This window comes from Rana temporaria, chromosome 3 (assembly GCF_905171775.1).
Source record: "Rana temporaria chromosome 3, aRanTem1.1, whole genome shotgun sequence".
In the NCBI taxonomy this organism is placed as follows: domain Eukaryota; kingdom Metazoa; phylum Chordata; class Amphibia; order Anura; family Ranidae; genus Rana; species Rana temporaria.
This window is the reverse complement of record NC_053491.1, coordinates 109,933,737-109,957,989: the sequence shown is the minus strand read 5'-3', so window position 1 is coordinate 109,957,989 and position 24,253 is coordinate 109,933,737. Positions and strand designations below refer to the sequence as shown.

At 43.5% G+C, this 24,253-nt stretch overlaps 1 protein-coding gene across 1 annotated transcript in view; it reads left to right on the top strand.

Moving 5' to 3' along the window:
- The first annotated feature begins 237 nt into the window (after nt 1-237).
- The window catches only part of RBM28 (RNA binding motif protein 28), a 39,990-nt gene continuing 15,974 nt past the window's right edge, over nt 238-24,253 (top strand). The window contains exons 1-10 of the mRNA XM_040343215.1: nt 238-445; nt 3,744-3,902; nt 5,272-5,363; nt 7,605-7,680; nt 9,820-9,912; nt 11,079-11,150; nt 12,433-12,643; nt 15,824-15,996; nt 16,083-16,146; nt 20,527-20,636. Of these exons, the coding sequence (XP_040199149.1) occupies nt 328-445; nt 3,744-3,902; nt 5,272-5,363; nt 7,605-7,680; nt 9,820-9,912; nt 11,079-11,150; nt 12,433-12,643; nt 15,824-15,996; nt 16,083-16,146; nt 20,527-20,636 (1,168 nt within the window). The 5' untranslated portion in view covers nt 238-327. The remainder of the gene's footprint in view (nt 446-3,743; nt 3,903-5,271; nt 5,364-7,604; nt 7,681-9,819; nt 9,913-11,078; nt 11,151-12,432; nt 12,644-15,823; nt 15,997-16,082; nt 16,147-20,526; nt 20,637-24,253) is intronic.

The window sequence follows — 24,253 nt, the reverse complement described above, 5'->3', positions numbered from 1 at the left end:
GGCATGCACTTATTATGATTTTTTGTGTAGACAGCACACCTTTTATTATAGTGGTTTTATAATATAGTTTTGTGCAGCTGTCAATTACACTTGATTAATAACATTTATTACACGTAGCGCAGAAATATTTTTCTAATACACTATTATATCTACATATTAGATATAAACTACCGGCCTATATTATTTTATATTAATGATCGCTCAGTCTTTGGAATGAGACGTCACAAGTACAACCCGGAAATGTTTAGAGTGACGACTTCCGGGTAGAGCAAGATGGCGGCGCCCAGTGGCAGCGTGTTGGAGTGAATTGTTATCGTAAGGTGCGATATGGCGGGTCTCACGTTATTTATTCGGGGTCTCCCGGAAGATGCCAGCTCCGAGAAGCTAGGAGAGCTCTTCAGTGATACCGGGCCCGTCAGACAGTGCTTCGCGGTCAGACAGAGAGGTAATGTGAGCGCTGGGCCGCCTGTGATAGCGATATCTGGGGGGGCTGGGAGCGATCTCCTCACTGGGGGAAGCACACATTAATCTGCTGTATCTCTTATCACTATTCGTATTACTATGATCATTACAGTGACATCCCCCAGCATGTCTGTCAGCAGTCAAGATGTGAGTGCAATAATGATAGAAAAGTTGGGGTTCCCATCTGTACACTGGTAAGTATTGGGAGCCCCCTGATCTGGACTTGGGGGAACCCCCACCCATTCATAGATTGTCAGCTGTAATGACCGGCACACAGGTCACATTTGTAGTGAGAAGCAGACTTCAGCCCTTTGGGTAATTCATACATGATCTCTGCAGACTCCCACCGCTTTCTTTAGCGATAGTTCACACCACAAAAACATCCTCCAGATCCTTTCTGCAGTGCGCTTCCGGATCCATTCCAGATGGGTTTTTTTTTTTTTTTTTCCCTGGTTTTTTTTTTTTTTTTTTTTACCGCACTGGGGTCTGATGTGTTTTTAATGCGTTTTACCACGCTTCTGTGCATGCTAAAAATGACTCTCTTCCATGTTTTTATTGAGAAAAAAACCTTGGCAGTTGTAGCTGTTGATATGCCAATTTTATATAAATATTACATTCTTTTCCTGGTTATCTATATGTAAAGTAGAGCCCAACTATTGACCTCTTTTAACCACTTAACCCCCGGACCATATTGCTGGTCAAAGACCAGAGCACTTTTTGCGATTCGGCACTGCGTCGCTTTAACTGACAATTGCGCGGTCGTGCGACGTGGCTCCCAAACAAAATTGGCGTCCTTTTTCCCCCACAAATAGAGCTTTCTTTTGGTGGTATTTGATCACCTCTGCGGTTTTTAGTTTTTGTGCTATAAACAAAAATAGAGCGACAATTTTGAAAAAAATGAATATTCTTTACTTTTTGCTATAATAAATATCCCCCAAAAATATATAAAAAAAACTTTTTTTTCCTCGGTTTAGGCCGATACGTATTCTTCTACATCTTTTTCGTAAAAAAAAAATCGCTATAAGCGTTTATTGATTGGTTTGCGCAAAAGTTATAGCGTTTACAAAATAGGGGGTATTTTTATGGCATTTTTTATTAATATTTATTTTTTACTAGTTATGGCGGCGATCAGCGTGTGTTTTTTTTTTTTTTTTTTTTTTTTCCCGGTATTGCGACATTATGGCGGACACTTTTGACACATTTTTGGGACCATTGGCATTTTTATAGTGATCAGTGCTATAAAAATGCATTGGATTACTATAAAAATGCCACTGGCAGTGAAGGGGTTAACACTAGGGGCGGGGGAGGGGTTAAGTATGTTCCCTGGGTGTGTTCTAGCTGTAGGGGGGGTGGCCTCACTAGGGGTAATTACTGATATTCTGTTCATACATTGTATGAACAGAAGAGCAGCATTTCTCTCCCTGACAGGACCTGTGTGTTTACACACACAGCTCCCAGTCTCCGCTCTGTAACGAGCGATCGCGTGTGCCCGGCGGCGATTGCGCCCGCTGGGCACGGGAGTCAGGGGCGCACGCCCCTAGTGTTCTGCGCGAGAGCCGACGTATAGCTACGGGCTCTCGCGCAGGGGAGCCGACTTGCCGCCGTAAAATGACGGCGGCTGGTCGGCAAGTAGTTAAAGGCATATTGATATCTAATGGGTAGGGCTGCAACTAATGATTATTTTCATAATTGATTAGTTGGCCGATTAATCGGTTAATAACATTCAAAAGGGTAATTTTGCAGCGATTTTCATTTTTACATTTTGTTTGGCCAATTTGTTGTTGGGCAGATTAAAAAACACAAATTTCTGCAAAAATGCATTACATTCTTTTCTGCAGCTTCTCCATTGAAGTATATTGAACTTAAAAAGCAGAGTTTTGCGTTTAAAAAAAATTAAAAAAATCTTTCCCCTTTCCAAATACGGAGCAGCTGAAAAAGTCATGTATGTGAACGTGTCCCATAGGGAACCATGTAAATGAACTGTAGTGTGTTTCTGCAAAAAACAGAGGTGTGACCCAGGCCTGAGATGTTTAGTAACATAATGGGGTTAAAAAAAAAGAAAATTAGTACAAAATAAGCAAATAATCGCTACTGTAAGGGGTTAATGTTTTGCTGTGGGACAGTGAAAGTAATATTTACAGTAGCGATTTGCACTTTTTCTACTATAAAGGGGCAATTTTTATTTTTTTTAACCTCATTATGTTACTGGCCGATTCGATTATGAAAATGGTAATCGATTAACATCCATAATCGATTAGTTTTTTTAGGCCCTACTAATGTTTTGTAATGACAAAAAAAAAAAAATACAAACTTGGAACATAGTAAACCATTCAGCACTACAATTTAACAGCACCAGTGTAGAAATGCAGCTCCCGGACCAAATAAAAGAATACGTCAGAGATCCTTCCAGAGAAAAATCATAGCAAGGAAAGAAAGGGGTACACACAATTTATATTTATTATATGCAGTACAATATCCCCCCCCTTGCCATACTAGGAAAAATTATAGGTACCCATCCAGGCTTATACAAGCATCACTGCTCGCCACATATGACAACCCTCAACCAGGAGGCAGTTAATCTGATGCTGTTGAGCTGTTTTCTATCCAACCACCCCACAACTTTTTTAAACTTATCAGATACCCCTCTATTGATACGTGGCTTCATACATCAGTAGAGCCTTATTAATCAATGCCTTCCAGGCCATAATTGTAGGGGGCAACGGTTTCTTCCACAATAAGATAATTACTTTGCGGGCAAGCTGAGCAAACAAAGTATGGATCACATTTTTGGGTGCTAATGTGTCCACCAAGCCCATCAGACAGACTTCTAGAGATGGTGATTGTAGTGACCGACCCAACAGTCCAGCACCCCCACCCAGAACTGTCGGATGTGCGGGCAAAGCCAGAAAATGTGCAAAAAATCGGCCACAGGTGCATCACACCTCCAACAGTTTGGGTGCGCAGGGAAAAATCCTTGCAGGGGTGTAGTATATCCTATGAAGGAATTTCAACAGTATTAAGTGATCACATGCCGACACTAGTCCTGGCAAACGTGGTGGATAACGATGACTTTGGCAGCTTAGTGAAGAGTTTTGGGTTCTTTGTGGGCGATTCATAGGAGGGGTCTGTAATCCTTAAAAGCTGAAAGTTCTGATTTGCAGGTTGCTATCTGTTTATTTTGCCTGGATAATGTTAATTTTTATTTCCCATTTGAAACCCAAACTTTTCTATATCCTTAATAAAATCAAGGTTTGAAACCATGCAATCAATTCTGCTTTCAGGTACAGAGAAATGTCGTGGCTTTGGTTATGTCACATTTTCCATGCTGGAGGATGCCCAGCGAGCAATGAAAGAAATCAAGCAGTATGATGGGAAAAAAATTGAGGTCTTGGTGGCAAAGAAAAAGCTTACGGAAAAGGATAGGAAATCAAAAAGTAAAGGTATGCCTGGCTACTTGTTGTTGAAAAACAAAAGGAATATGTACATATTTGTGTCTTTTAGCTTTTTACTGTAGCAAGGAGACAGCAGCGCTCATCTTAATGCAGCACGTTAAAAACGTGAAAAGTAAATTAAATTCTGCGCTCATATTCTTGCACAAATATAAATGTGAACACAAGTGTATAGAACAAACAAAAAATCCAGCGCTCAAGAGGACCAGTGAAAGTAGAACTATTACAATTGCTGTATCCAATCAAGTTCATTTATTGTTGGATGCACATAGAAATAGTTAAAAATCACAACGGTCAATGAGAATGAGATAATAAAATTGATAAAATGTATCTGATGAAAGGAAAACTCATACTTATCGTTGAAGTGCTACAAAACTTGTGTACGATGGGGAACTTATGTGCAGTAAACTCTTGTTAGGGGTTTATTCAAACAATAAACTTTTCCAAGCACATTAAAAAAGGATAGTATCAAAAAACACTTGGCTGCAAAAATTCACATTGCCTGCTGGTGTGTGCTCACATCACAAACTGCTCTCCTACCGACGCATTTCCCTGTAAAAAGCATCGACTGGGAATCTCTATTCCCAGTCGATGCTTTTTACAGGGAAACGCTTAATTTGAGTGGAATTAGTATTTTTACCCTTGAGGTAACATTCAAAGGCCTCCTCTACGAAGTGAACCTTGGAGAACGTAATCTTCCTTACGTGTGCAGTTATGTCCAAGTCTGCCGAATTGAATTTCTGTGTATATTTGCTGTCCCCTTGGGGTGGTGGCAGCTCTGGAAGTGGAGATAAGTGTTCCCAAGAGGTGGGCTTGCTGTAGTTTTTGGCATGCATGGTTGTTTCTGTATGACACAGCTCAAGATTCAGAAAGGCAAAATTGTCTGTGTCAGACATGTGTGAAAGAGAGGCCTAGTTGATTGGAGTTAGTGTGAAACAAAGGATAACTAAAGCAATCTCGATCCGCTCCAAATGATGGCTGTCATCAATATATTGTTCATAAAGGACAATATTCTTGGCAAAGGGGTTGTCTTTCCAGATGCAGTTGTTCTCCCAGGAACCCATAGCCAGATTGGCATAGCTAGGGGCAAAACTGCCCCCCCATAGCTGTACCCTGGATCTGAAGACAGAATAATTGAGTGAGAAAATTGTGTTGCATCTCTAATGAATGGAGCCTGTTTTGTATTGATGAGAGAGTCTTGGTATAGAAAGTGCTCTACTGCTCGAAGTTCAACTTCATTGGGGATTGAGGTATAAATAGAAGCCACATCGAGAGATAAACAAAGGTAGGTACTCTCCCAGGGGTAGCTATGTATTATGTGACAAAAAGATGCCCATGTATTTGTTGCTTTGTGTTTCAGAGACTGCCAACACCCCCGTGGAAAAGAAGCCTAAAGATGGCAAAGGACAGCACAAAAAAGCAAGACTTATTATCCGAAACTTGAGTTTTAAGGTTCAGTATTCAAGCTTTGTGTTTCTTATAGAGATATTGGAATACTATCCATATGATTAGACTTGAGCAATGCTTGTAGTAATTGTTAGGGTTGTCCCGACACCGATACTAGTATCGGTACCGATACCAAGCATTTGCCCGAGTACTTGTACTCGGGCAAATGCTCCCGATGCTTCACCCGATACCTGTACTGTCAGCGGTGATCAGTGCATGGGGAAGTTACAAGCACCAATCACCGCTGTATAGATTTAAATGTAATTTCTCCGCTTCTCTCCCCCTCCCCACGTGGCTTTCAGCTGCTTTAAAATCAGCGGTGATTGGTGCTTGTAACTCCCCCACACCGCTGACTGTCCCGTGTCCTCCTCCAGCCTCTCTGTCTCTGTCTCTGTCTCTGTGTGTGTCTCTCTCTCTCTCCCCCTCTCCCCCTCCTTACTGCTCCGAATGGACAGAGTCAGTGATTACTGACTCTGTCCATTCACATAACTAAAACATCGTAAACTGTGTTTACAATGTTTCATTTTATGAATGAAGAGAAGACACTGGCTTTTCTTTATTCATTTTCAGCGCAGCTGAGGCTGCTGAGAAAGGGACTGCGTGTCCCTAGTACCTTTCTCTGTCTCAAAGGGGAGATGTCGGAGGTCTGTTAAGACCCCTGATCTCTCACCAAAGCCCCCCAACAGGGCTGGAAAAATAAAATTTATTGTAGAAATGACACGGTCCAACCTCTCCCCTCCCCCCCTTTAAAAAAAAGAAAACATTATAAATAAAAAAAATTGTATAAAAAAATAAAAATAAAAATTAAAAACAGGAAGCACATCAGAAATAGCCAGTCTGACAACTACAGCGGGAGGGGTGGAGCACTCCAACGGACGCCATCCGTAAGGAGAGGAGGGCGGTGGGCAGTCGCGTGAGCGTTCGAGTGGCGCTCTGAAATTAAGTAGAAATCTGCATATTTTTTTATAAAGCACATACAGTGGGGCACATAACAGAGGGGATTGTATGAATATAATACAGTTCTTAAAGCAGCATGAAGGGAAAGGGGCGGGGAGCAGAGTGGCACTGACAAGGCTGACAGACAGGGAAGGGGAGGAGAGGGGAGGGACAGCACAGCAGAGAGATAGCGGATGCATGTAAACTGACCACGGTACCGGGCTCAACAGCCATGATAAATGTGATCAGTTTACAGGGAGGGAAGGAATAACCAGGCAGGATCAGCCAGGTAATTTAGATTATACAAGAAGCCACATTACACAGCACAAGTGCTTTTATGCATGTTTTAGGGAACAGGATCCATTTCTTTTTATTAGAGTTACAAACACTTTGGGCCAGATTCACAAAGGTTAGCGGATCTTTAGATCCGTGTAACCTATGTGTTAAGATCCGCCCTCGCAAGTTTGTGAGGAAAGTGTCAAATTCACAACACACTTACCTCCAAACTTGCGACGGCGGATCCTAACTCCCCCGGCGGAATTCTAATTCCGCGGCTGGGGGAGTGTACTATTTAAATCAGGCGCGCTCCCGCGCCGATTTAAATACGCATGCGCCGTCCGGGGAATTTCCCGGCGTGCATTGCTCCCACTGACGTCAATAGGACGTCAGTGGTTGCGACGTGAGCGGGACTTGCGACGCGCGTGTTCGTGAATCGGCGTACGCAAACGACGTAGGAAATTTCAAATTCGACGCGGGAACGATGGCCATACTTAACAATACTTACCCCTGCTTTTAGCAGGGGTAAGTATACGACGGGTACCGCGCTACGGAAACGACGTAAGAACACAGCGTCGGGTCCGCGTACGTTCGTGAATTTCGCGTATCTCGCTGATTTACATATTATTCAGTGTAAATCAGCGGGAACGCCCCCGGCGCCATTTTTAAATCCAAAAAAAGATCCGACAGTGTAACACAGTGTGACACTGTCGGATCTCAGCCCTATCTATGCGTATCTGATTCTATGAATCAGGTGCATAGATAGGACCAGTAAAAATCCGAGATACGATGGTGTATCTGAGATACTCCATCGTATCTCTTCTGTGAATCTGGCCCTTTAAGTACAGATTTTGCTGCTTTTATAGCACTTTATATGCAGCAAAATTTGGTAAAATGCAGATTTTTACAAATGCATAGTGTGAATCCACCCTAACAATGTAGTCATCTGTAACATTCTTTAATTATGAGTGCATGACACATTTTAGGAGTATAGGCTCATGGCCATGCTTGCTAACCTTGCCTTTTCCTCAACAGTGTTCTGAAGATGATCTCAAGAAACATTTTTCTGCATTTGGAACTGTGCTGGAGGTGAACATCCCAAAAAAGCCAGGTTTGTTCCCTCTCCTCTTACGCTTGCAATTCGAAACCGGATTTCTGATGGTCAAAAGAGTAATTTGTTTCTATTTCTGACTGTCCACACCTGTATTTGAAGTGAACCTGTATCCACACTATGGACCTTAAATTATTTACATATTCTTAACAAATGGTAAAAAAGCTTTTACAAACCATCACTCGCCTCCTCTAGCTGCTTGTTCTGAGAAGTATTTTATTTTCAAATATAGCAACCAAGACTCTAGTCCAAGTTACTTTCTAAGGGGTTTTAGAAAAACCTGTTGGCAGACTGCCATGAACTGCTCTCCATAGAAAAAAAGCTTACTTTTTTTCTTTCTTTTTTTGTCCATAGATAGACGTAAATATGGAATTTATTTTAAGGCCTCATTCACACGGTCGCTTACTCGTATTGCATGGATGCGATTGGAGCCGCAAAGTGCTGTGTGCAGGCAGCTCTTGCATGTGTATGCAGCAGCTGCATGGACACAGCTGTTCATCCCAGTTTGGCATCCATGCAGTTCAGCAGCCCTGAACAGACCGTGAACATTCTTTGCTGCTGACTCGCATTTGCATGGTTTTGGCATTGCTGGAAAACTGGTTAAAGCAGCAGAGACTACAGTTCAAAGTAAAATAAAGAATCACCCTGTGAGTACAACATTGGGGGTACAGTGTTGGTCAGCACTACAGAAGAAAAAGATTTGGGGGTACTTATTTCAGATGATTGTAAAATGAGCAAACTGTGTGACCAGACAGTGGGAACTTGAATAGAATTCTAGGATTCCATCACTAGGGAGGGATCACCAGCAGGAGGAAGGAGGTTCTGATTCCTCTCTATAGATCTTTAGTGAGAGTTTAGTGTCCAGTTCTGGAGACCTCACTTAGGCCCCTTTCACGCTGGGGTGGCTTCGGCGGTAAAGTGCTGCTATTTTTAGCAGCGCTTTACCGTCAATTTTGCTGCGCTATTCGGCCGCTAGCGGGGGGGCTTTTACACCCCCCCGCTAGTGGCCAAGAAAAGGTTAAAAACCACTGCAAAGCTCCTCTGCAGAGGCGGTAATGCCGCGGTGCCACATTGATTTCAATGGGCTCCTTCACCGCTCCAAAGATGCTGCTAGCAGGACTTTTTTTTACCGTCCTGCTAGCGCACCGCTCCAGTATGAAAGCCCTCGTGGCTCGCTTTACAGGCACTATTTTTAGCGTTGTAGCCCTGCAAAGCAACCCAGTGTAAAAGGGGTCTTGCAGAGACATTGATAAAATAGAACAAGTCCAGAGACGGGTAACAAAATGGTAAAAGGTTTGGGGGGGATAAAACCTAATATGTACAGTCTGGAGGAAATAAGGGAGAGGGGGAGACATGATTGAAACCTTTAAATACATCAAGGGGGTGAATAAGATTCAGGAGAGCAGTCTATGAAACCAAAATCAATAACATGGGGACATGACCTCAAACTAACTGGAGGTTAGTTCAAACAAACTTTTAGAAAGCGTTCTTTTACTGAAAGGGTAGTTGATGCTTGGAATAAACTCCCAGTAGAGGTAGTGAGACAGTCAACAGTAAATGGCTTCAAACATGCGTGGGACAAACCTAGATCTATAGTCGGACAATAAAGTAAAAAAAAAAAATGGGCAAACTCGATGGACTACTTAGTCTTTTTCTGCTGTTGTTTTTCTATGTCCAAGGCCTCATTCACCTGGATGCTTACACCCATAATGCGGCATTGTGAAAAAAAAAACATTTTTATTAAATTGTTTCCACACTTGCTCTGTCAGTGCCAGGCTCTTCACTGTTTTTCATGGGATTTCAGTGCAAATGTCTGGTGGCTTCGGGAGGTTAAAGGTAGACAGCAATGCCAAAAAGTAAAGAAACAAGAGCTGCATCTCTATGTAGTGCCATTCAGACAGCATTTATAGTATCTCTGAAAGTTATTCTACCAATCTGTGAAAATCTGCCTTGACAGGTTTTGCAGCACTTGTGCATCGTTTAGATCAAAAAATTGAACATGGGGTGGAAAAGAAGCGGATTCAAATCTTTTTATGCAAACTACTGATGTGAATACTTGTATTTTCTGCATTATGCATCTGAATGGTGTCCAGTAGTCATTCTTTTTGATAACCTGTATAATGAAACTTTCTTTTTCAGATGGGAAAATGCGAGGCTTTGCATTTGTGCAGTTGAAGAACATGCTGGAAGCCAGCAAAGCAATAAAAGGCACGAACATGAAGAATATAAAAGGTAGGGGGAATAAATAAATATAATTTCTTAAACGTTAAATGTAAGAATAATAGGAAAATCCCCCAGGAGCTGTGACTGTTCTAAATACACACATTTTTAGAAGCACTTTTAAACTCTACCCATGGTAAACCTTAAACTCTGTAATTTTTGTTTCATGGATCAGACACCTCAGCTCTCTATAGCATTAGGCGCCCCCCCCCTCCCCCAGGTATGCTTTCCCTTTTTTGTGAAAAAAAAGTACAAGCTGCTTCAGTCACAGGGTCTGCTTTCCACCCTGTAGAATGTTCCTATTTGCTTATCACACCGTAACAGCAGACATTAAGAGTGAGTAACTTAGGAAGAAAAAGGTAAAAGAAGAGGTTACAGTAAAGTCAAGTGCTTATTTTTTATTATTCAAGTAGTAAAAATTTCCACAAATAATTCTATAGAATTCTTAAAGTTTAAAAGAATGCGATTTGCAGACATTCATTTAATCATCTTGGTATGATCACGAGGATCATACCAAGATGATTAAATGAATGTCTGCAAATCGCATTCTTTTAAACTTTAAGAATTCTATAGAATTATTTGTGGACATTTTTACTACTTGAATAATAAAAAATAAGCACTTGACTTTACTGTAACCTCTTCTTTTACAAGGATGATTATTTTGATTAGTAGACATCCTTAGACAAGATGATGTCCTGATTGTGTTACAACAAGTAGGTTTTATGGAATGGGGTGGTGTTAGAAATGGACAGAAGACTAAAATATTCCCATTTTTTTTACTGTATGTTAAAATATATACACAGTGGGGATCGAAAGTTTGGGCACCCCAGGTAAAAATTTGTATTAATGTGCATAACGAAGCCAAGGAAAGATGGAAAAATCTCCAAAAGGCATCAAATTACAGATTAGACATTCTTATAATATGTAAAAAAAAGTTAGATTTTATTTCCATCATTTACACTTTCAAAATTACAGAAAACAAAAAATGGCGCACATTAATAATTTTTTTTACCTGGGGTGCCCAAACTTTCGATCTCCACTGTGTGGTGTGTGTGTATGTATGTATGTGCATATATAATCTCTATTACTCCTTTCCAGAAATGTATGTGTTTAAAAATGTATTGATTATATTGTAGACTCTTGGCCTGTTTTTTTCTGAGCACTTTGCTGTTTTGCAGACCGTACGGTTGCTGTTGATTGGGCTGTAGCAAAGGATAAATATACAGCTACCCAGGGAGCAACTGCGAGTGGTATGTTTTTAAAATTTTACTTAAAATGAAGGTGTGTGGTTTCTCTTTAAAGTAAAAAACAAACTTTTAACCTTTTAGAATCGCTTTACATTTTTAAAGTATAACTAAAGTCAAAGCTTTAGTTTTGGATAGAGGGGAGGTGGATTAGAACACTTTTTTTTTTTTTTTTTTTTTTTTTTAAATGGTAAAAAGATGTGTTGCATGTGTACCTTTCACTCCCCTTATACTTGCCTGATCCAGGGATTGTGCATGAAAGCAGTGGCTCTGTCCTACCTCTCTGCACAGATTAGCAGCAGCAGGGAGCCATTGGCTCCAGCTGCTGTCAGTCCTAGTCTGTGCCAAGGGAGTGGAGGGCAGCCAAGCTGCCCAGTCTGTCAATAGATGCAGACAAGGTGACATAGGAGAGACTCCACCCGAGTGCCCCTATAGGAAGCAGTTTTCTATGGGGGTACTCTCCAAAGAGAAGGAGCCAGGAGCGCTGGCAAAAAGAAAGGGATCATGGCTGTTACACAGAGCAGATAAGTATGACATGTTTGTTAAGGGGGGGGGGGGGGACACTTTCACTAGCTGATCCTCCCTAACGTCCATCTGAGTCCTGTATCGATCCAGCGCTATGCCTGGCTGCATTTTTATTTTTTTCTCTAATCGCAGGTGGATCAGGAGGTAATGTGAGCCATTGGCTCCTGTTGTTGCCGGTCAACTCCTGTGGGGGGGGGGGAGGCGAGCCTGAGCTGCACTGTGTGTGTGTCCATGGACATACACCCCGCAGCTTGGGAGTGAGTCTGCATTTTTGCCCCCATAGCACAGGGCTTACTATGGGGGAACATACAGAAGCGGAGGAGCGGGAAGCGTTGGTGAGGTAACCCGGAAGAGGGCAATACCATTTCACAGAGCAAGTATAAACCTCTTATTTTTAATTTAAAAAAGTTGGAATTTACAACCACTTTAGATTTGACATATCAAACAAATCTTGTACAGGCAAGAAGCAGATGCTTGAAGGGTCTCAGAACTTCAAAGCGATCAATAGACAGTAATGGGCAATGGTCACGATGAGTCTAACAAGTTTTAACTTGTCTGCCTTCACTCCAGAACCTAAAATCTACAGATTTAAAAAAAAATGCTGGGAAAAGTTTAACTGTTCCACTGGTCATTTCTTGAATCTTCTTTCATTTGAAAATCAAAGTTACCAGCAGAACCAAGCCCTGTAATTGAGAAAAATGTCAACAACTATCCTGATTGGTTCTCTGTAGGTTTCTTCAAAATGTAAAAATGTTTCTTTCAGAGACCAAGAAAAATACTGAGGTGTGTAAACCAGAGGAGAGTGATGAGGATGAAGGAGAAGCTGCCTCCTCAGAGGAAGAAGAAAAAGAGGAAGAAAAAACATCACTGAAGAATGAAGGCAGTTCTGCAGAGGAGGTTGGAGATGTGTCAGATGATGAAGCTGTTGAACCAGAAGAGAAATGTCCCAAAGCAAAAAGGAAAGGACACAAACCGTGAGTGCAAAGCTGTTAATCGCGTGTGTTTTTTTTTTTTTTTTTTTTATTTTTTTTAACAGGGTTACAGAAAAGTAAGTTTAACTTTATTGCTCTATAAAAAAAATACAGTGGCTACAGGCATCCCTATCCTTAAATTACAGACCTATACTACACATTGGAGATTATTGTACAGGATTTATATAGCGCTGATAGTTTGTGCAGCACTTTACAACAGTAGGGCAGATGGTACAATACAATTCAATATTGGAAGAATCGAAGGCCCCTGCTTGTTGGTGCTCACAATCTAGGAAATTAAAATTATAGGTGTTAAAGTCCTAAATGGCTTCCATATATTTAACATGTGAGATATGCATCGTATGACCATTGTCGTATACATAATATATTGGTATGTACATAATGAGAGAGCGAGAGATGATACCGCTCTAAAATCTGCTGATCCCTTGGCTTTGTTTCCGTCTCACTAAACCAAAAGGGTGCTGGCTATGCACAGGTGCATTGGATAGAAGATCCTGGACTGCCGCACTCCTTAATAGATGTCTTTATTTGTACAAATAAAATCCAAAAAACAACCAAAGCGATGCAGTCAAAAATGAAGTGAACAACAGGAAAAATGTGGCTTGACATGTTTCACATCATGTGATGCTTACGTAGCTCTACGAGTAAGCATCACATGATGTGAAAAATGTCAGCCACCTTTTTCCTGTTCACTTTATTTTGACTGCATCGCTTTTGGTGTTTTTTGGATTTCGTTTGGACAATAAAGACATTGTTTTAAGGTGTGCGGCAGTCCAGGATCTTCTATCCAATACATCAGGGGTCTCCAAACTTTTCAAACAAAGGGCCAGTTTATTGTCCTTCACACTTTAGGAGGGCCGGATTGTGGCCAGCAGGGGCAGAAAATGTCACAGGCTCAGCATCGGTGAAAATAAATATGGCCTCAGGGTTGGTGGTCAATAGAAGTAGTGCCCCTATTAGTACGAGGAATAGTATCCCATCATTGGTATCGGTAGAAGATATAGTGCCACATTGTTGGTGTCAGTGGGAGGAATAGTGCCTCATATTCGTGGGAGGAATAGTGCCCAAGGGCCGGATAAAGGCTAACAAAGGGCCACATCTGGCCCTCGGGCCGCAGTTTGGAGACCCCTGCAATACATAATGAGAGATTTTTGACGGGGGAAACTTTGAGTTAAGGTGATGCCATTTATTGGCAATATTAGCAAGTTATTAGATGCAAGCTTTCGAGTGACCTTTTTATATATTTTCTTCAGTCTTTACACATTGCTAATGAAATGTACAAAGCCTGTAGTTGGGATCAAAGGCATTACAAAAGCTTGCATCTTTAACGACTTCAGCCCCGGAAGGATTTACCCACGGCCAGGCCATTTTTTGCGATATAGCACTGACAATTACGCGGTCATGCAACGCTGTACCCAAACAAAATTGATGTGTGTGTTATTTTTTATTTATTTTTTCACAAATAGAGCTTTCATTTGGTCGTATTGGATCACCTATGTGGTTTATTTTTTGCGCTATAAACCAAAATTTTTTTTTTTTTGTAAAAATGCCCAAAAAATTTACCTTCTGCTATAAAACATTTCCAAGAAACAAAAAAAATGTAAAAAAAATGATTTATTCATCAGTTTAGGCCAATATGTATTTTGGTTCATATTTTTTGTGAACAAAAATCGCAATAAGCGTATATTGATTGGTTTGCGCCAAAGTAATCGGGTCTACAAAACAGGGGATAGATTTATGGCTTTTTTTTTTTCAGTGAGTGGGGTTTTTTTTTTTCGGGGGATTGCGGTGGACGGATCGGACACCTGACTTTTTTTAGACTTATTTTTTTTTTTTACTTTTTTTTTTTTTTTTGGTGAACTAGTGACTAGTTCCACTGCCCCCCCACATTACAATCCGATTAAGGCTCTTATTATTTTTTCCATGCTGTACATACCTTAGTACAGCATATTCACCTGTGCATTCGGGTTGCGAGTCCCGCGGGAGTGGGCGTTCCTCACATGTGTGTGATTGACATTTTGCCCAAAAACGAGCTCCCCCCCCTGTCGCGTAAGCCGCGTCACGTTTGGCGAAAGGAGCCGAGCGGCGATGCGCATGCGCAGTATAGCGCCGACTCGCCGTTCGGCTCCTTTCGCCAACCGTGACGCGGCTTACGCGACGGGGGGAGCTCGTTTTTGGGCAAAACGTCAATCACCGGCATGTGAGGAACGCCCACTCCCGCGGGACTCGCAACCCGGATGCACGGGTGAATATGCTGTACTAAGGTATGTACAGCATGGAAAAAATAAGAGCCTTAATCGGATTGTAATGTGGGGGGGCAGTGGAATAAGAAAATGTAGTTTTTAGGGTGAACCACCCCTTTAAAGTAAATTTTATTAAAAACAAAAACAAAAAAAAAACCTGTTTATACTCGCCTGCTCTGCGGTGGTATTTTAGAGTGGCCCCAATCCCCTTTTTCCATGCCCAGTAGCAAGCCGTTTGCCATGGGGACACGCTGTGCATGCTCACTCCTGACCTGTTTGTCTTCTAGAGCTGCGCTCTATAGACTTGCACAGCAAGACTTAGGCCCACCCCCCCACTTTCTCTTTACTGCATTTGATTGACTGCAGCAAGAGCCAATGACTCCTTCTGCTCAAATGATGTGTGAAGAGGAAGTAAGGGGAGAATAGATGCAGCCTTGCACAGCGCTAATCCATTCTCCCCTCTGTTTTCCTCTTCATACAGGGAAGGGGGCACAGGGAAACTGAAAATGTTTTTCTACCTTAATGCATTAAGGTAAACTTTTTTTTTTTTTTTTTGGTCTAGTGACACGTTGGCCATAAAGGGTATCAAATTCACCATATATTAATCAATAGTTAACACCATACTCATTCAACAGTCCAGTGAGATAGATGCTGGTAATACACTATTGTAACCTAGCATCTAGTCACACAAAAAATATTTTGTCTCCATTAGTTTGATTTTATTTCACAAAACCAATAAACCTGTCATACTTCTCTGGTCTGTGCAATGGTTTTTGCACAGAGAAACCCCGATCCTCATCTGCTGGTGCTCTTGGTACCCTCAAAGAGGTCTCTGCGTTGCAACATAGGATATAAAAACTTGTGCATGTTTTGAAGTCTTTTGCAGTGTACTTAAATTTAAATTCATATAAACTATTAGCCCGGAAAAAACAAACAAGAGGAAGGATGACAGTGAGGAGGAGGAGGAGAGTAGTGATGATGAGGACGATGATGATGACGATGAAGCGAAGGATAACAAATCTGACTCTGGGCAGGAGAGTGACAATGAAGATGATCTGTCAGAGGACTCAGATTCTGAGAGTAAGAAAAAAGGTACAGTTTAAAGTCACGCTCTTATACTTGATCTGTAAGCCCACATCACTGAATGACACCAAATCTAACCTCCTTTTGCTTTACAGATAAGAATAAAAAGAAAAAGCAATTGCCTTCTGATGTTGGTGAAGGAAGGACATTGTTTATCAGGTGAGCTTCTTTCTTAGTATGAACAGATCGCTCTCATCACCCCTGACAGCACGGAGATCTGTTTGTTTACATTGCTCTGTCTCTGTAAGGAGACATCGCGTGTGCCCCAGCGCTCATCGCGAACGCTGGGCACGCTCATCGCGAACGCTGGGCACGCTCATCGCGAACGCTGGGCACGCTCATCGCGAACGCTGGGCACGCTCATCGCGAACGCTGGGCACGCTCATCGCGAACGCTGGGCACGCTCATCGCGAACGCTGGGCACGCTCATCGCGAACGCTGGGCACGCTCATCGCGAACGCTGGGCACGCTCATCGCGAACGCTGGGCACGCTCATCGCGAACGCTGGGCACGCTCATCGCGAACGCTGGGCACGCTCATCGCGAACGCTGGGCACGCTCATCGCGAACGCTGGGCACGCTCATCGCGAACGCTGGGCACGCTCATCGCGAACGCTGGGCACGCTCATCGCGAACGCTGGGCACGCTCATCGCGAACGCTGGGCACGCTCATCGCGAACGCTGGGCACGCTCATCGCGAACGCTGGGCACGCTCATCGCGAACGCTGGGCACGCTCATCGCGAACGCTGGGCACGCTCATCGCGAACGCTGGGCACGCTCATCGCGAACGCTGGGCACGCTCATCGCGAACGCTGGGCACGCTCATCGCGAACGCTGGGCACGCTCATCGCGAACGCTGGGCACGCTCATCGCGAACGCTGGGCACGCTCATCGCGAACGCTGGGCACGCTCATCGCGAACGCTGGGCACGCTCATCGCGAACGCTGGGCACGCTCATCGCGAACGCTGGGCACGCTCATCGCGAACGCTGGGCACGCTCATCGCGAACGCTGGGCACGCTCATCGCGAACGCTGGGCACGCTCATCGCGAACGCTGGGCACGCTCATCGCGAACGCTGGGCACGCTCATCGCGAACGCTGGGCACGCTCATCGCGAACGCTGGGCACGCTCATCGCGAACGCTGGGCACGCTCATCGCGAACGCTGGGCACGCTCATCGCGAACGCTGGGCACGCTCATCGCGAACGCTGGGCACGCTCATCGCGAACGCTGGGCACGCTCATCGCGAACGCTGGGCACGCTCATCGGCTCCAGTGTCGCCCCCTCTAGTGGTCAAAAGGCGAACAGTCTTTTATGACGGTTCGCCCAAGAGAGCCAACCTGCCGCAGTTTGGTCGGGAAGGGGTTAAGGCCTAAAGAGATTTTCTTTGCTTTGTCTTACAAAAATTACCTTTTTTATGCAATCCTTAGACAAAAACTTAACACAAATGCACTTTTTTTTTATTTACGTTGCATAGTAATCAAGGTTGAAAAAAGACACACATTCATCAAGTCCGACCTATGTGTGTGATTTGTGTGTCGGCATTACATTGTATATCCCTGTATGTTGTGGTCGTTCAGGTGCTTGGCTTATTATTCTTACACTAAAGCACCCTCTACGCAAAATAATTGGTTAATGGGGGGGGGGGGGGGGGCAGACACATAGGAGGAGGAGTTAATGCTGATTGGGGTAAGCTAAAGGTTGCTAAGGGGTTAAATAGAAATGGAAACCAATTTTGATTAACTAAAAATCTCTGCGTGTGTTTTTACATACCAACTTCATTTTAAGGCCTCATTCACACATAGTTACATAGTTGGGTTGAAATAAGACACAAGTCTATCCAGTTCAACCATGAAATAAAAAATATCGTACAATCCCATATACCCAATTCTATACCCACAGTTGATCTAGAGGAAGGCAAAAAAAAAACAGCAGAGCATGATCTAATTTGCTACAGCAGGGGAAAAAATTCCTTCCTGATCCCCCGAGAGGCAATCGGATTTTCCCTGGATCAACTTTACCTATAAATGTTAGTATCCAGTTATATTCTTTACATTTAGGAAATAATCCAGGCCTTTCTTAAAGCAATCTACTGAGCTGGCCAAAACCACCTCTGGAGGGAGTCTGTTCCACATTTTCACAGCTCTTAGGCCTCGTACACACGACCGGACAGTCCGCTGAAAACGGTCCGCCGGACCATTTTCAGCGGACATGTCCGGTCGGAGATTTCTGTCTGATGGCTGTACACACCATCAGACAGAAATCCGCGAGTAAACAATACGCGGGGACGTGGCTAGACAAAGTGGAGGCTAGACAAAGATTCCATGTCTCCCCATCCTTTGACCCCACATCCTCCTCCCATTTACTTCTACATGGCAACTTGGCCAGGTCCTGAAATGCGTTGAGGGTAATATTGTAGCCTCTAGAAATCATGCCTTTTTTGTCACTTTCCATCAGAATCCCCTGTATTATGGCATGATCAGTTGGCCTAAGTGGTGTCAGTCTGGATTGTATCTGCAGTGCATGACACAGTTGCAGATCCTTAAAGTTAGTGCGTGGTATATAAAATTCTGCTTGGATTTCCAAAAAGGATTTGAAGACCTGACCATTGTACAATTGTGACATGTATTTGAGCCCTGCAGCTTCCCAATTTCTGAGTCCACTGAGCTTAAGCAATTCTCTATAATGCATATTTCGCCAGATAGGAGTAAGTGTCAGGAAACCCCTAACACCCAGTAATCGGTTGATGTTGTTCCACAGTGTTTTCAGTAGAATTATGGATGAAAGTCCTCTAAGTGTGTATAGCCAGCCTCCAATCCGTCCATTGGAGCGGCCAGGAGTCTGCGTATAGGGTCCGAGACGTCCACTAATCCCCAAGCGCCCAGCTGTTGTAGCTGGGAGGCAAGGAAATAAGCTCTGGCATGGGAGACTGCCAATCCCCCCTCATCCTTGTTATATTGTAAAGTAGAGAGCCTAATCCTAGCTTTTTTTTTTTTTTTTTTTGCCAAATCAATTCCCTAAATTGGTAGTCTATTCTATCCAACCAGCGATTGAGAACCCAAACCGGTGAATTATGGCAAATATATAATAATTGTGGCGCCCATACCATCTTTATGAGGTTCACTCTCCCCACCACTGATAAAGGCAACTTACACCAGGCACTAAATTTGTCCTGAAACTTAGCCAGTAGGGGGACAAGATTAAGAGGTATATATTGGGAGACATCCAGGGACACCTGTACACCCAGATAATGAAGAGGCGACTATCTGTACCATGGATGTAGAATCGGGTAGAGGGTCCAAGGGCATCGGTACTGACTTATTCCAGTTAATGGAGAAGTCGGACAGTGCACCAAGAGCTTTGGAAACCGCAGCTTGCCATCGCATGCTATTATTGAGCTTATGATCTACCAAAACCCCCAGATCCTTCTCCACTATGGATCCCCCTTAGTATGTATGATGCATGCATATTCGTAGCCTCCAAGTGCATAACTTTACATTTATCAACATTAACCCTCATCTGCCACATATTTGCCCAATGAAACAGAGCATTGAGGTCGGCTTGTAAATTGGAGACATCCTGTAAGGACGTTATTCCACTGCATAGTTTGGTGTCATCTGCAAAGACAGAAATGTTACTTTTGATCTCAGACCCAATATCATTTATAAAGATATTAAAAAGTAAGGGTCCCAGCACTGAACCTTGGGGTACACCACTGATAACCTTAGACCATTCAGAGTAAGAATCATTAACCACTACCTATCCATTTTCTGGCACGGGATGTGCAGGCATTCAGTCTATTGGGATGCAGCGGCATTATGGACTCGCATGACCATCAAAATGGGACCAGTGGCTCTTTACCTACCTACCTTGCATCTTGTGGACGCAAAGCCTGGCCATCACACAGGTGTATGGATAGGTACATTCTTGTGAAAGAAGTCTGAGAGGTGGAAATTGCTTGCGAGTGGGACATGGACGCAACAGCGTGGCAGTACAAGTACACCCACAAAGAGAACTTTATATATATATATATATCTCTCTCTCTCTATATATATATATATATATATATATATATATATATATATATAGATATATATATATATATATATATATATATATCTCTATCTATATATATATCTCTATCTATATATATATCTCTATCTATATATATATATATATATATATATATATATATATATTGCTCCCCTAGAGATGTTTGGTTGCAACTGTCGGGAATCCCTGCTTGGTTTTACCGGAAAATCTAAATTTACTCATCAGACCTTCACAGAAATATATTTAAAGGAGGAAAAAAAATCATTTGAACGAGCGAGTGTTCTTTATACACTCACTGTAGTTATGATTCATAATGCAACTGACAAATATTGACTTATTGGGAAGGGGTAGCAGAGAAGGTAATTTATTAATTGTTTAAGAACGTCTGTTTGTTTTTTGTTTTTTTAAGAGCACTGCAATCTGTTTGTTTTCCTTTTTAAAGTGTCTTGTGAAGTCTCAAAATATATGACCTTTTTTGACCTTTAGGAACCTGTCTTTTAACTCTGAGGAGGAAGACCTGGAGGAATTGCTGCTCAGATTTGGAAATATAAAATATATCCGCATTGTGGTTCATCCTGACACAGAGCACTCCAAAGGTTTGCACACTAACTTTTAAATGTATTTACACCAAGCTAGTCATGTACCATAGGCTATTCCTGTACAGTGATTCGGGGACAATGTTAACGTGGCACTAAATGATATGCTTATTCTCTAATCTATACACATCCACTACTTAATAGCCTTTTAATAAATTTATCATTAGTAAGCTGCTGAACTTCTCCATTTCCCCCTAACTTCTGTTTGTTTGGAATGAGCAGCGCAAGTTATTACTGGTCCTGTGCACTGCTCTATTCACAATACAAATCCTATAGTGCCGGGAGTGAGCAAGAGAGGGTGGTGACATCCTACATACAGTGATACAGTGGGATCATGAAGAAAGAATGTAGCCGCCCTCTAGAATAGAAGTTACACCTTTTTTTTTTTTTTTAAAGCGGAGCTCCACCCAAAAGGGGAAATTCCGCTTTAAGGACTCGTTTCCCGCTCCTCTTGAACATTTGGCACTTTTGTGGGGACTGGGGGGAGCAAGTACCTGCTTCCCATTCTCATTCCAAGTGGAGGTTCTCCCTCCCTGCAGTCTTCTGGGACACTGACGGGTCCCAGAGAACTGTATCCACCACTCAAGTTGCGCAGCATGACTCGTGTAAGATATCACAGCTGGGTGAAGATGCCGGGGACTGAAGACAGCGGGTGAGACTGACTGGGGTGATCACACCGTTGTATCGTGGAACAGGCGAGTGGCTCTTTTTTTTAAGAGTCGGCAGCTACAGTTTTTGTAGCTGCTGACTTTCTTTTTCTTCCACACTTGATTGGAACTCTGCTTTAATATTGCATACATAGAGATTTAAATGTTACTTTAAGGTTCATCAGTTTGTGAAAATTGTTTATTACTTTTTTGTGTTTAAAGCGGATGTTCCGCCAAAAAAAAAAATTAAAAGCCAGCAGCTACAAATACTGCAGCTGCTGACTTTTAATATTAGGACACTTGCCTGTCCTGGAGTCCAGCAGCGTCAGCAGCAGAGGACGAGCGATCGCTCGTCACCCTGCTGCTCCCCCCTCCATCCACACTGAGGGAACCAGGAAGTGAAGCGCTGTGGCTTCACTGCCCGGTTCCCTACGGCGCATGCGCGAGTCGCGCCGCGCCAGCCGATTGGCTCCCGCTGTGTGCTGGGAGCCGAGTGTTCACACCACACAACGGGGGGGGGGGGGGGGCGCGACGGGATGTGACGCAATGCCCATCTTTTGCCCGTGAATGCCAGGCCGGAAGTGAGTGCAAATACCTGTATCTGCACCCCCCTCCCCCCTGAAAGGTGTCAAATGTGACACCGGAGGGGGGCAGGGTTCCGATCAGCGGGACTTCACTTTAGGGTGGAGAACGGCTTTAAGTTTAGCCTGCTTGCAGCTGATTCTGGGTCACAGGAGAGTACAAGCAAGTGCACTCCTGTGAGACAGAAAAAAACAGTATGACCAAAAGCGCTTTCTCTTTAAGGCTCGGTTCACACTAGCCCACTCCAGTCGCATGATTTTCAGTGCAACTTTGGAGTCCGACTTTGATACAGATTTGAAGTGACTTTTTTACACTCTCTGGCATTGAAGCCATGTTTCAGTCGGGTCATAGTAGTGCAGGAACCTTTTCTGAAGTCGCAGCGACTTCAGCCGTGTCAATTGGAATGTCTCATCTAGATGCATGGCATTTTGCATGTCCTGCGACTTTGGGTCTCACAAATCGAATCTTAAGTTGCAGGAGTATGAACCTAGTCTTGGCCTAGGGTTCCCCTCTAAAAATCAAATCTATTCTGGAAGATCCCTTTTAGGACAAGGGGGCTCTTGGATATCTCCCCTTATACGTGGATGAGTAAGGGTTATATAGTTTCCCTGAATCCTCATTCACTTTAACCACTTCCATACCAGGTACTTGCGCAGCTTCCCGCCCAAGCCAATTTTCAGCTTTCAGCACTGTCGCACTTTGAATGGCAATTGCGCGGTCATGCTACACTGTACCCAAACAAAATTGGCGTCATTTTTTCCCCACAAATAGGGCTTTCTTTTGGTGGTATTCGATCACCTCTGCGATTTTTTTTTTTTTTTTTTTTTTTTTTTTTTTTTTTTTTTTTTGCGCAACAACTAAAAAAAGGCTGAAAATTTGGAAAAAAAAATTACGTTTTTATTTTTTTCTGTTAATTTTTTTGTAAATAAGTTTTTTCTCTTTTCAATTACGGGCACTGATATGGCGGCACTAATGGGCACCGATGAGATGGCACTAATGGGCACCGATGAGATGGCACTGATGGACATCGATGAGGTGTGATGGGCACACATAGGCGGCACTGATGGGCACACATAGGCGGCACTGATGGGCACACATAGGCGGCACTGATGGGCACACATAGGCGGCACTGATGGGCACACATAGGCGGCACTGATGGGCACACATAGGCGGCACTGATGGGCACACATAGGCGGCACTGATGGGCACACATAGGCGGCACTGATGGCACACATAGGCGGCACTGATGGGCACACATAGGCGGCACTGATGGGCACACATAGGCGGCACTGATGGGCACTCATGGGCGGCACTGATGGATACTTATGGGTGGCACAGATGGGCACTGATAGGTGGGCAATGGGCATGGATGGGCACTGTGGGGTGGCGCTGATGGACACTGGGGTGGCGCTGATGGACACTGGGGTGGCAGCACTGATTTTTGCCAGGTTGCCAGTCAGTGCCCATTTGTGGGCACTGACTGGCATCTTTTTTCTTTATGCTTTTTTTTTTTTATTTATTTTTTAGACTTATTTATTTATTTATTTTTTTCTGGCTTTTTTTTTTTTTGCCCACCCTGGTGCTCCAGGGTGGGCATCCCTGGTGGTCCAGTGTGGCGATCCGAGGGGGGCTGCGCTGATAAACAATCAGCGCGAACCCCCCCTGTCAGGAGAGCCGCCGATCGGCTATCCTCTACTCGCGTCTGTCAGACGCGAGTGAGGAAGAGCCATCAACGGCTCTTCCTGTTTACATCGTGATCAGCCGTGGTTGGACACGGCTGATCACGTGGTAAAGAGTCTCCGCCGGAGGCTCTTTACCGAGATCGGAGATGCAGGGTGTCAGACTGACACCCCGCATCACCGATCGCCGCGATGCGCGCCCCCACGGGCGCGCGCGGCATGAAATCCTGCAGGACGTTCTAGAACGTCCTGTCAGGATTTCATAACCACTTCCCGGACGTAAATCGGCCATAGGCCGGGCGGGAAGTGGTTAACAATGCATATAGGAAGACTTTTGTAAATGTACTCTGGCCACACATGACGGCTATCATCTGGAAGTTAACAGAAGGTCCAGGGATGTTGGGGTACCACATACAGTAAATAATGTCAATCCACCAACATTATGTTACCATTCGGACCATGGATAACAGGCTACTATATATGGGTAGTTGTAACATCCACAGACATTTATATTTACCCTCCGGTTGACTGTTTAAAGGCTGTGTTATGTAGCCAGCGTACAGTGCTGATTTTGCTATGCAGGTCTGTATGACATCATGGGTTTACATTGTTTTGGTAAGAGTTGTGAAGTTTAAATTAACAAAGCTAATTCTGTCGAAGTAGGGGGCTAAAAAAATTAAAACAAATGCAGCCCCCACATCTAAAAAAT